This window comes from Struthio camelus, chromosome 8 (genome assembly GCF_040807025.1).
Source record: "Struthio camelus isolate bStrCam1 chromosome 8, bStrCam1.hap1, whole genome shotgun sequence".
Taxonomy (NCBI): domain Eukaryota; kingdom Metazoa; phylum Chordata; class Aves; order Struthioniformes; family Struthionidae; genus Struthio; species Struthio camelus.
In genome coordinates, this window is record NC_090949.1 from 21,113,998 (window position 1) to 21,126,867 (window position 12,870).

Here is a 12,870-nt window from a genome sequence, read left to right on the forward strand (position 1 = left end):
ACAGAAAGGCTTGCCCAGATAGTCCGGGGTTCTCTGGGATGAAGAAAAGCCTCACACTCTGCTGCTGGGTTGCTGGGGAGCTGCCAACCATGAACCAGTATGGGCATTAAACTAATAAAATCTGTTTATTTTTTATACAGGGATCAGCTGGGTTACCTGGAGAAACTGGTCCATCTGGAAGCCTTGGTGAAAAGGTATTATAACACATCTGCCTATTGAGCAGCAAAAATCAGCTTTGAAAACCATTAGTGAGAGCAAATATTGGTGAGAGATCATTTACTGGCCACTGTGACAGAGCTAATATTCTAATAGCTATTTCAGAGCGTAGGGATGTAATAAGTAGTAACCCAAATACCGTATTTGAGATCTGCATCTGGTATCCTTGGTTTTACTTTGTCAATGAATTTAGAGCTGATACAAATGAGATAGCAAATCTATTATAGCACTTTACTATCTAATGCTGTTGACTCACAGAAACTGGCACAACTGATGTTTGTTTTATACACCAATCACTGATTTTGCTGCTATATAGTGAAGAGATGAAAGTAGAACAGTAAAATTTGACCATATGCATTAGTAACTCTGCTAAAACACTTCTTAAACAAAGTTGAGTAAATAAGACGTTGTTAGTTTTGTCTACTCTACAGTAACAGTTGTGTTTATTAAAGCAGTGTTTGGCAGAGTTAATGTGACCAGAACAGCATAAATAACTTAAATCTATTTGACGTGGTTTTATTTAAGTGAAATATTTTAAAGCTGAAAAACAGGAAACTATTAGTGGACTATATGTCAACTTCAATTATAATAAAAGCATAATTGTTTGTCAGAGTGATCCAGCGCTATTTATATTTCTACCCTACAGGGATAAATTATTTCACCTAGACCAGTGGCTGCTATTTAAAGAGATGTTACTGAAAAAAATCTACTCAGTGATTTACTAGAACTTTCATTAAAATCTGATGAGAATTTTGCTGTTGGTTTGTATAATATATGCAAGGAAATATATCAATGAAAAGCACTGCTTGTAAAAACTTAAATTTAGACAAGTCTTATATGGTTTTAATCACAATATCATCGTAGCATTCAATGTCAAAGGATTCCTGTTCTTCATAATTACACTTTGCTCAACAGCGTGTTACCTTAGGATACTGTTGCTAGTTTAACTAGACTAATTAATCTCTCAACAAATGGAGGCAAGCTGGTATATTCTTTTCATTACTGTGCTGTTTCTGTGCCATTTATTATCTTCCTCTTTTATGAGATTAAATACTACAGTGTGAACATGCTATGTGGATTTAAATGACAGATGTACTTTGAGCATAATTATTTTAAAGAAATGTGTCCTTAACATAAAATATGTATCATTATCACTATGTTGTGTGTAGTAGCTGCTATAAAAGTGTAATCTTTGTAGTGGGGATAATCTACAGCTGGAGCTGATGTTTAGCTGCATGTTAAATGGGTAAAAGATGAGAAAGGTGTGACAAGAAAGAGGCTTTTTCTGCTGCACCTACTCTGATTGCTTCCACGGCTGCTGCAGGGTTGGCCTTGCTTATATATCTGTGCTTTTACTGACATGCATTGAAAAAATTAAGGAAGGGAAACAACATTGTATTTTTTTTGCTTGTTTGCTTACAAGGTGAGAGGTTTGTGGATTAAAGAACGTAAATAACTATAAATATGGTGCACCAAAAGGCGGGGAGGGGGTGGGGTGGGGGAATTTGTGAGCCACAGTTTGCAGAGACCAATGTAGTACCAAATCTGTTTTCTGGTCTTCTAGGGAAAGGGAAAGACAGAAAAACTGATAGTTTTATTTCTTTTCATAATAGGGGTGGGCTTTTAGGGAGAAGGAGTGCAGAAATTCCAAAATAGGAGAAAAGAAGGCCCCTGCACTGCTTCTGAAGGGCAGAGTCTGAGTTGCCTGTATTCCCTTTCTTGGATTTTCTTCCCCTGAACCAACTGTGTTATGTACTGCAAGAAGTGGTTCCCTTTGGCAACCAAGTCCACTGTAGACTATGGGCTACAGCCTTAATAAAAGTCCTCTGGGACCATTGTGGTATTGTTATCGCAGGTTAGCCTTGTTAGCCAGATATGCTTGGAACACTGGAAATGGAATGAGTCAGTGAAAGAGCACTCACTATTATTGTCTTTTTAATGTTTCGTTAAAGGGAGAACGAGGCAGTCCAGGAGCAATAGGTCCTCCTGGAGAGAAAGGTGTCATGGTAAGTCACAAGTAAAGCAAAATCCATATTTATATTACTTACAAAGGCACTTTACTTTCTAAATGGGTAATAATTTCTCACTCTCCTAACTATGCATGCCTTATAGGAAAAAAAAATAGTATTTATGATGTATTGCTTTGATGAAGTTTCAATTAGCAGCTTTATCACTCTGTAGATCTAGCATTGCAAAGTGTTTTGCTGAATGAAGCAGCCGAACAAGTGCATTTTTTAAAATAGCTTTCAGCAGACTTAGGTACGAAATTAAGCACAGTGAATTGAAAGGAGAGATAAAGAAAGGCAGGAGAGTAAAATCTATGATCTGCTATGTATATTAGTGTATCATAAACTCTTCTAGTAGGCAAATTCGTAACCAGAGTGATCTCTTGTGCTACTGCACAGTAATATACGGACAGCCTCTGGCACCACTCCAGTGGGAAGACTGGCTTCCTGACGGCACGGCTTGTCATAAATCAGGGTGCAATGTTTCATGCAGCATTTGACCTTCTAGAGGCCACTGCATTGAGTGTTACAAACAACTTAGCTCTCTTTCACCACCAAAGTTCAGAGCCTGGCCTCAGTAGCAAGGTCGTTCCTTTCTGTGCCAGTCCCATATTAAGCAGGTTGTCAGGGCACAGGAGTACAAAGCTATGCTGCCCACTGCCACGTTCACTTTGAACTTCTCAGGGAGATGTGGTTAGCATTTGATCAGGTGTTTGCTAGTGTGCTCTGTGATGGCCTCACAAAGTATAGAGAATGCTGAGGGGCTTTTAATTGTTGGCTTGTAAGGAGATTAGAGGGATCCTTTCAGAGAGATTCCTTTACAGAAAAACCTGTTTTTCAGTGTCAAAGCAATGTTAATGACGCAACTCCAGGCTTATACTATGAGTATGCCAAATATCCATCACAGAGATTGGTTTGAACTTATCTGTTATTTAATATGAAAGTCAGCATAGGTTTGAGATGCTTCCAGATTCACATACTCTTTATCCATTGACTTAGCATAGGTGCTGTGTCCTGCTATCTGGCACCAAAGCTGCAGGCAGTGGAGGTCAAGTCTCAGTGATCGTATGTAGAGGTCACAGACGCAGGCCTAAGAGTGATGCAGTGTGGCATGTTCTTCCTGCTAGTATGTGGAAATAGACTTTATTACTGAACGTTTGCAGCAGTTACCCTTTGTGCATCCATTGCCAAGGAAGAGACCAAAGCACCCTCAGGCTGCAGACTGACTTGATCCATGCAGCAGAGAGGATGATTTTTGAAACGCTCCATGCTTCATTAAACCTCTCTGATCTGAGTTTATCTTCCACCAACTGCTTTTGATCTAGGAAAAAAAAGTCATGAGAGCACTGAATAAAGGAGGATTTATTAATATAGGATCCTATTTTATAAACTACCTTTTATCAACCAGTAGGCATGCTTACTGCCATAAGTAAATCCACTTAAGTCATAGTAGTGAGAGCCATACCCTGTAGTAAGTGTTCACAGCCCATGGATAGGAGCTGTGCTTGGCATTTTGTCTGGGCTAGCCCTGCCTACATGGGGATGTTTACATCACTGTTAGTGAGGATTTTGGATTTGGTCAACAAACTCTGCAAGATGCATTAGCACACTTAACTGATTTGTCCAGTGAGTATAAATCCACCACTGAATAGAATGGTAAATGTTGTTCTAGGCTGCTGGCTCTGATGATGGTTTTCCTCCCCCAAAATCAGCATTGCCTCAGAGGGTCATTTCTAGGAGCAGGTAAAACTTTGTGGATGTTTTAGACATGTGAAGGGCTTTAATCATCAGGAGAAGCTCATGTTCATATCTAATGGTACTAGAGAAAAGAGTTTGCATTTCAAGAAATCTCTGAAGATTGTATTATTAGTTTTGTGCAGATGACTTTAAAAAAATATCAAATTCATTTAGTTAGATTGCAGCAGCTTTTTTTTCAGTGCAGAAACTAGCTTTGTAAGTCCTTCCTGCCTATTTGTTGGAAAACTTCATAAAATCTTTTAATGATTTTTGTGGTGTATCCAAAATAATGTCTGTTTTCTAAACAAATTTTTGCAAGATTAAACATTTTATTAATATACCTCAAATTTCAGGCAATTCACTAGATTTATTGTTGTTGTTGTTATCTACATTTTAAACAATTTTGATAAAATTATCCTGTCTTTTTTTTATATTTATTTCAATTCTAGGGCTACCCAGGACCTCCAGGAGGCCCTGGGTCTGTGGGAGCAGAAGGATTACCTGTAAGTATATAGCAGTGCTTTGATTTGACATAAAATGTATGATTTTTTTAGACTGTCCATTTGCGGTGCTGAAGTTAAGAAAGCTTGCTAATTTGTACTGAAGCCAGTAAAACTGTCATGAAAATTTACCCACCCAAACACAAAGTCTATTCACTTTACCATGATGAAACATGAGAGAGACAAAAACTAATTATATCATTTACTCACCCGTTTAACAATTACTCATTGAGACAAGTAGGGAAGTAGAATTTTTTTAGGATGGTTTATAATTGCACAGTAACGCACAGCAATTTTATTTTTAATTCATCGATGCTTAATATAATCTACGTGTGCTCATTATATGTTTAGTTTAATTATTAAACAAAAAGAAATTAATTTCCTGATTTGGTGTATAGTTGTGTTATCATTTGGCTATAGGTCGTCAGTAGAGACAAAAACTGAATCTTCTATAACAAAGTATTAGTTTTTTTTTAACATAATGTTACTGAAATACAAGTATCCTTTGACAATTTTGGAATGTTGGATAGATGTAATGTAGCCAACAATCACATCATAATTTCTTATTCAGAATAAAGTTATACAGGGGCTGCTGTTCATATTTTTCTAGGTAAATTGTACTAACACAATTAACTGATTTTACAACACATGTGAAATTTTGGTTTGTGGTGGTTGCATTGACTATTGTGAAATCTACATGAACTTTGTCATTTCTAGAAATCTTTCTGTAGAAGACAATGAGTAATGAGTTTATTTGGCATGTAGGGACCCCCAGGGACAGGAGGACCACCTGGGTTACAGGGACCTAAGGGAAGAAGAGTAAGTATTGTTGGTATTTGTCACTACCATTGGACTGTTGCAGTGTTTTATGGGCTTTTTTGTTTATCATCACTTCATTTTTGTCTTTGGAAAGAAAATGAAAATCTCTAAGGCATGGTTGAGAGAGAGAAGAAAAAGCAAAGCCCAGTATATCACCCAAGAGAAGATAGTGTATTCCAGCATCTCAAACCTCAGATTAGACAGTCATTTGTGTTTCCCGTATGTTTTCAGTGAAATGTGAACCCTTTTTTTATTGTATACAAAACAATAATCCAAAGCCCAGGTAAGCCAATGAGGAGTCTATCCATATCAAGATCCAGAGGTTTTCCTCCAATTTCATTAGATGGATATTTAAGACAGTATGGGATTATTTATAAAAGTTTTCATTCTTTCATATGACTTCCTCCTTCTTCAGAAGAAATCTGTTGTAGTTTACCTCTTTGTTCATGGGTACCATTTGTGAAATGTAGCATATGAAATGTATAATTTCCACTAAAAATTTTGAGTAGTGATACTGGACTACTCTGTATTCGGCAAAGGAGTCCAGCTGTCAATGCCAAGTGTTTGGAGGTTTTCTTTGTTTAGTTGCAGATGCAGAATATAATTCATCCTAGACTTTAATTCAGTCAAATGGGTGAGGCAGATTTGAGCACATATCCATCTAGACTTCTTGTGCTAGCCTGAAGTACCTATCATCAGTAGGAGATTTGTTTGAGTTTGGGTTTCAGGATTGAGGACTTTATGGTAACGCTTCAGTTGCTCGTAGAAAAGGATGTACCCGCTACCACCAGAAATAATATTCATGATCTTCTGAAAATAGCGTTCATTCTTCCCTTACAATAGATTTATTTTTAGAAAGCTTATTTAAAAGTTTAAAAAAAGATTAAAAGATTAAAAGTAAATTTAGTTAAGAAAATGAGCAGGTGACCTGTGAGAGATGGGAAACATACTTAAGTATTTGGAATGAACTGTTAGTGACTTGCATTGGCTTGGCACAGTGGAATAACTAAAGCCATCTTTCTTAATGTTTATTCCTTAGTCTAATGCTGCATTAAAGTTTAACACCTCATTTGGTGTACTTCACCACATGTAGCCTATCAGTGCCCAGCAAACCGAGTTGATCAAGGCCTGTTTGTCAGGCAAAAACTGAAATGCAGATACGTTTGTTTATGAAATATATCTGACAAAACTCAGAGAATCATTAATTAGATGCAGAGGGCATGAATCCACCCTCACTTTCAAATGTGGAACCCTCCTGGTGTGTGCAGAGTTACACTACCTAGAAAGAAAAGAGGGAAGAGGGAGAGTCTGACCCCAGCATCGGCTAGCAGAGAAGTAGCTCCTGAAGCACTGGGAAGGTGTTTATACAAACACGCTTGGTGGAGGAAGGCTCTAGGGGCTCCAGGGAGCCCTGTGGTAATGCTAGAGCAGCCTTCTGTGCCAGGAGGGAGAATCTCAGCTTTTGTTTGGAGGAGAGGGAGGGGAAAAAACAGCCCTTTTACTTCACAGACAGCTTTGAAAATGCAAATCAAAACAGAGAAATGCAAACCAGTTGTGAGGCTGAAAGGAAGTAGCAGTTTGGCTCCACTTTTTCCGTCAACAGCCTGATTCAGCCAGGCAAACTAGTACACTTATCTTTCTGGGATTTCAGTAGGAGCATGTATGAAGTGAAATGCATGCCAAAGTGTTTTGCTGGCTTGGGACACACAAGCCAATGGCACGTGGATGAGGAGTATACATATGCACAGCCATTTTCAATGTAAAATGCTTTTGTTCAGGCTTCATCTAGAAAATAAAACCCCTTGGGCCATATCTGTCCGCAGGAGTTAACGTGTGGTTTTTCACCTATGGGATGCAGTGGGTTAGAAGGCCAGCTCAAAATAATTCAGTGTAAATTTTCTAGTCATCCCTGAGATGAGGACTGAGCTGCTGCTAGCTGCACACTGTACTTCCTTTGGACTTGGCATCGCCCCCAAAACTCTCTCTCTGATCCCTCCCTCCTGCCAGTCCATCTGCCAGCATCACTGGAGCTGGAGTTAGGGCCCAGCTACTGCTAGGAGTGTGGCTCCTGCCTGCTCTTCTCCCACCCAGCAGCAGCTGTTACCTGCCACTATTTTAACTGGGGGGAAGTCTAATTTAGATTCTCTTTTGAATGTAGGAGGTAGTAATTTATTTAAGAACTGTCACATCTGCCAACTGAGTCAGGAACTTTTGAGGGAGCTTCTCTATGATTTTGGCAGCACATCATGGTGTAGAGTGCTTATGATTAAAGATCACACAAAATAAATCCCAAACATCCCAAGCTATGTGAAAGTCCCTGTTTGGAACTACGAGTTTAGGCCTTTGTCTCCATCCAGCATTGCTGGGAATGCTTTGTAGAAGACAGCTCAGAGCAGTCCCAGGTCTTCAGGCTCTGCAAATGAACTCCCTTTGAAGCTGTTGAGAATTTTGCCTATTCATAACATCAAAATATCGTGTTTAAAGTGGAATCAGCATAAGGAAAATATCTAAGATCCCTGGAAACCCAGGGTTGGGTTTGTCATCACTGGGTTCAGAATGAGAACAGTGTCAGAACCCTGAGCTCTGTGTGGCAGGCCTCAGAAAAATTCATACTGCAGTCACATACAGAAGTTAAACAAAAGCATATGGAAATTCCACTTCATTATGTCCTGAAACAAGAACGTATGCCATCTTCACAGCTGGAATCTGCAGGAAGTCCTACGAGCGCTGACCATCTGTTTCTGCACTGTCACACAGTGGAATTCCTTCATCTTTCAGCAACCAGTTTGTATCCAAGATTACCCAGAAGGCTACTTCTGCTTGAGAGTATCCAGCTGCTCAGTCTGCAGGGTATGGGGGAACTCTGGCCAGCTGAAGAAGGCAGACTGTCTAGGAGACTATGGAGTATCTCACTGTTGGGGGATTTGGGGGTATGTCACTGAGCATAGTGCTAGCATAGACCTTCCTCTGCTCATGCTCAAGACCTGATGCACTTAAACTGGAATCGCATGGAAAGCTGGGTCCTTTTATGACCCACATTTTATTTTTTACTGTTTAATCTACTGAAAGCACAGAGGGAAAATGCTGCTTTGTAGGTACTTCAAAGGCAGAATGACGCTCTGGGAGGTGGGAATAGTTGTATCTGCAGGGAGGAATTTTGCCCTAAGACCATAAGAAACACGTTTGTGTGGAGGACATGGTGCTAGCAGTGCTGGCAGTCTTGAAGCCACTCTTGCATGTTCTTTTGTTGCCATAAGTCTGTGTGCTAATGTATGGAGAAGAAAATTAGAATGTCAGGGACTGGTGCTGCTTTTTGTTCATGCTGTAGTCTCTGATTAATACAACCATTGCTTTTAATTTGAGAGGAAGAGATAGAGTATCATGATATATGATAGATTCACTTCACACCTGAGACGTAAGCAAAATTTTCAATGGTTGCTTGGGCTCATAGCAGAGGCAGCTGTCCTTCAGACTGTTGTTCAGTGTTTTAAAGCTTAGGAAGCAATAATTTTTCTGCTCTTATTTGCCTGGAATGTAGCTTATCGAATTCAGTTTGAAAATACAGATAAATGGCATGGTGAAGTGCCACAAATTTGGGGTCAGGCAACAGCAGCAGATGTCCTTTGCAGCCAGTAAGGTTATCCTTGCTTCAGTTGTGTCTGTACTGGCCTGAGGAAGCTCAATTACATAAGGACATCAGTAAGAGCGTGCATATCTATCTAAAATTGTTCAAAGGAAGTAAGATTAAAATGGATGTCGTTTCCCAATATTCTTCCATGTCAACCATCAGAAGAGAGAAGCATCTATGCGGTACATTCATGTCATTTCATTCTCCTTGCGTTTAGGAGGCAGGGTGAGGAAGAAAAACAGAGAGTTGATTGATTGCTGTGTGCCTTTTTAGATGAGCTTTTTCGCAGTTTCTTATCTTTGAATCTTCAACACAATATATTCAATTTTAGAAACAAAGCTGAATCCATGCCAAAAAAAAAAAAAGTAGTAGCAATCATTTGGCAGCTCTATTCCTCAGCTCCATTGCAACCTAAATTAAATAACAGCAGGCAAATCATATATATCTCTCATTCTGTACTAGCTATAGTAGGAAATGATACAGATCCAAATAATCTGTATTATTTATAGGGATGTTATGTTGTGCTTTTGTTAGAACATTAAATTGCCTTTCGCTTGGATTCCTGTGCCCTGCTCTATGGCAGACTAAAGGTAGGCTGCAAGGAGGCATTGCCCAGAGCCAAAAGCTGAGCATCATGTTGGTTTACTTTGTTTTCACTTCAAAATTACATTCTAAGAGGTTGGGGTTTTGAACAGTAGGCCTTTTCATGTAATAACTGGGGATCAAATTGGTTGTTATTCTCTTCCAAATGACTGGATGGTTGATGCTGGCTCCACTGCAGTGACAGTGTCTGTGGGACTAGTGGAAAGGTTTTGATGCATTTAATATAACACAGACTGAGAAACTTGTTCAGTTTCCTGATTTGCCTGTTTCTCAGACTATGGGTTGTGACCCTCCTTATGATTAAAATGAGGTCACACAGTGTTGGAAGAATTTATCTCTTGATATTTTTAATGAAAAAACATAAAGCCTAGAAATCAATTTCTTTATTCTACAAATCTATAGAATCAATATATGTCCTTTTTCCTCCTTCAATATTTCATCTTGAAATTCTGTCAGCCCTGCGGCAGGATGCACAAAGACAGATGATGGATTATGTATCTAAAAGTATGGAAAACACGGAAACTGTTCTGTAAGTGCCTGGCTTACCACTCTGCATTTCCCCCCTCCTATGTTCCCCTAGTGTTTGTTCTCGGAGAAGTTTCACATGAAACCAGTTTCTGATTGTGGGACTTTAAAGTAAGCCTGCTTAGTCTGCCTTCCTGGTAGAGATACCAGTTACAGAGAAAGAGCAGAGAGGTAACCTGACATTAACTTGATCAAAACGTTTAGTTCTCTTCTGAATTATGCAGTTTAGTAGTTCAGTAATCCAGCATACACAGTTACATAGTGTAACGTGAAGCCCAGTTATGTAGCTCTTATGTAAGCCTACATAAGAGCCTTCATGTTTGAAAATGATGGTAATCTTTTGGGTGTGATCTGCAATTGCATTGAAGTTCACCAGGAGTTTTTCCACATACTTCAATAATCTTTGGATGGGACCTTTCTCAGCAAGAGCCCTGCAGCAAGTAGGAGTGTGTTCTTTTGTACCTTCTTTTCTATCTAACTTGAAAAATCGCGTGTAAATACTCAGTCCTGGTTCACACCAAAATGAGAAAGGTGGCCTAGGTAACACAAGGATTACCTCACAGAAGCTGTGTCCAGAACTACTGAGGTATCAGAAGTATTCAGGCAGCTTTCCCTGCCCATTCATTTTCCCTCTCCTATGGTTTCCGTGTTTCCTAGTGCTGAAATGCTGACGGATAAACTTCTCATGGGATATTTCTGGCTCTACCAGAGGATGTAATTTTATATCAGCTCACAGGAGAGGCCTTTTTATAGGAGATTTCTGTTTCAGAAGTAATGCCTAGATTCTAGTTATACACTGTTCCCGAGTTACCAATGAACCATTTCTTTCACTGAAATTCCTGAGAGAGCGGGTGCTTGTCGTCTGTTGTGACACAGGTTTTGGTGAGCTGCAGTAAATCCAAGTCAGAGAGAGAACAAAATTCTGTGATGTTTTGTCTCAAAAAGTCAAGAGGGACATAGAAGTTACAGACATTTTTGAGGAGAAAGTAATCTAAATAAAATCAGACGTGCTTCCAACCAAGTCATTATGCAAGCTCTGTTATTGCCTATTAGAACAATACTGCAACTCTCTGGAAATCGGACAATGTTGCCTGCTCTACACTATAAACTGTGACCCGTGATGTAGAGCACTCCACATCTCAGAAATGTGCTTTAAAAATACAGATCGTTTTCCTCTGGACATGCAGTAGCAATGTACTGGTTCCCTCTGAGTGATGGCAGCCCAGCATAGCCCAGATGCTGCCAGGAATGCCGGGGGTCTCTCATCTGCCTGCCATGCACTGCTGTAAAGACCTGGCACCATCATCTTAATGTCCACCTCGTTCTTTACAGTGGTCGTTTGTTTTAAATTTTTATTAACTTATTTTATTTTCAGTATCCAAGCAGTTGTTTGGTTTAGAATTATGGAAATACCCTCCTAAGTCAGCAAAGATAAAACGTTCTTTTCTATTTTGCTCATCACCTGTTTTAGGTCTTTTTTTTTTTATTTCTTTTTGCTTGTAAATTAAGGATTTGGATATCTAATCTTCAGCAATCATTTCTGTACATTTTGAGCATAAATATTTGCTAAATTGTAATATAGTAATATAAAATAATAGTATCTTTTTTCATATACTGATTATAAAATGTCAATTTACAATAGACATTTTAGCCTAGTAATATAGCAATTCACTGTATGAGTTCATAAATTGGTTTTAATCTTGCCTCAAACTGATTTACTGATCAAATAACTTTATCTGCCTGTTTTATTTGCTAGCAAGGAGGATTTTTGCATCTACAATTTATAATTTGCTCAAAGGCAACACCTCATATAACTGATGCTCGTGTAAATTCTTCTAAAATGTCTGTTGCATGCATACAAAGTGGGTGGAAAAGAGAGTGAAAAATATCTGCCTGCAAGCTGTGTCCAACAGAGACCCTAAATATCTTGTTAAATAGTAAAAGGAAGAGCTTTCTTAAACTGATATTACAGCAAGCTGGAAACTGATTTTACAGCCTTTGATGCTTTATTTCACACTTAACATACAATGAAAATTGATATTCATCCTGTGGATTTTCAGAGTACATGCTAACAAAATATGTTGTTTCCCTCTCCTAAGGTTTATGTTCTGTCTCTCCTGATGATAACCAAAAATAATGTGGAATTAATATCCCAAATCACTTGTTTAATATTCAGGGGCCAAGAGGTCTGGATGGTCCTTCAGGAGAAGCAGGGGCACGAGGCATTAAGGTAAGTGCTTTACTCAGTACACAAAACATTTAGATAACCCATGACAGACAAGCCAAATAATGAAGCATATCAGGAGCCATAATAAGTTTGTTTAGTACAAAAGGAGACTGGCAAACTTCTGCCTCCTTAAAGTACTTCCTTATTATGATATATGCATATCTAAGCCTGAGTCTGCAATTTCTGCGGCATTCCCTTGCAATTAAATTGACAGCCCATGCACATGTTGCAGCTTATCTAGCAAATGCACACAGAGCTCACATATTGTTGGTTATTTATCAGGGAGAAAGAGGAGATCCAGGAAAGAAAGGACTCCCTGGGCTCATTGTAAGTATCAGAGCCAGTCTTTGTATTAAGGCATAACATAGTTACTGTTAATTTCTGGGTCATGTTGGAATTTATCTGAAGCAAGCATTGTCTTTCAATATTTATCTGTGACTAGGGTAAGGCTGGAAATCCAGGAGAAAGAGGAGATCAAGGAGTACCAGTAAGTACTGAAATGCTGTGATACTTCTGCCAAAACAAATAAAACTTCAGACCTCACTTTGCACTGAGATATGAGGGAACTCTTTATAGAACTGGAAGACACTGGCAGTATAGTTTGCATTT

General features: G+C 38.9%; 1 protein-coding gene across 1 annotated transcript in view; it reads left to right on the forward strand.

Annotated features, from left to right (window-relative positions):
- Positions 1-12,870, forward strand: part of COL24A1 (collagen type XXIV alpha 1 chain) — a 154,482-nt gene that overhangs the window by 95,415 nt on the left and 46,197 nt on the right. The window contains exons 25-31 of the mRNA XM_068952617.1: positions 141-194; positions 2,169-2,222; positions 4,409-4,462; positions 5,225-5,278; positions 12,211-12,264; positions 12,544-12,588; positions 12,704-12,748. Of these exons, the coding sequence (XP_068808718.1) occupies positions 141-194; positions 2,169-2,222; positions 4,409-4,462; positions 5,225-5,278; positions 12,211-12,264; positions 12,544-12,588; positions 12,704-12,748 (360 nt within the window). The remainder of the gene's footprint in view (positions 1-140; positions 195-2,168; positions 2,223-4,408; positions 4,463-5,224; positions 5,279-12,210; positions 12,265-12,543; positions 12,589-12,703; positions 12,749-12,870) is intronic.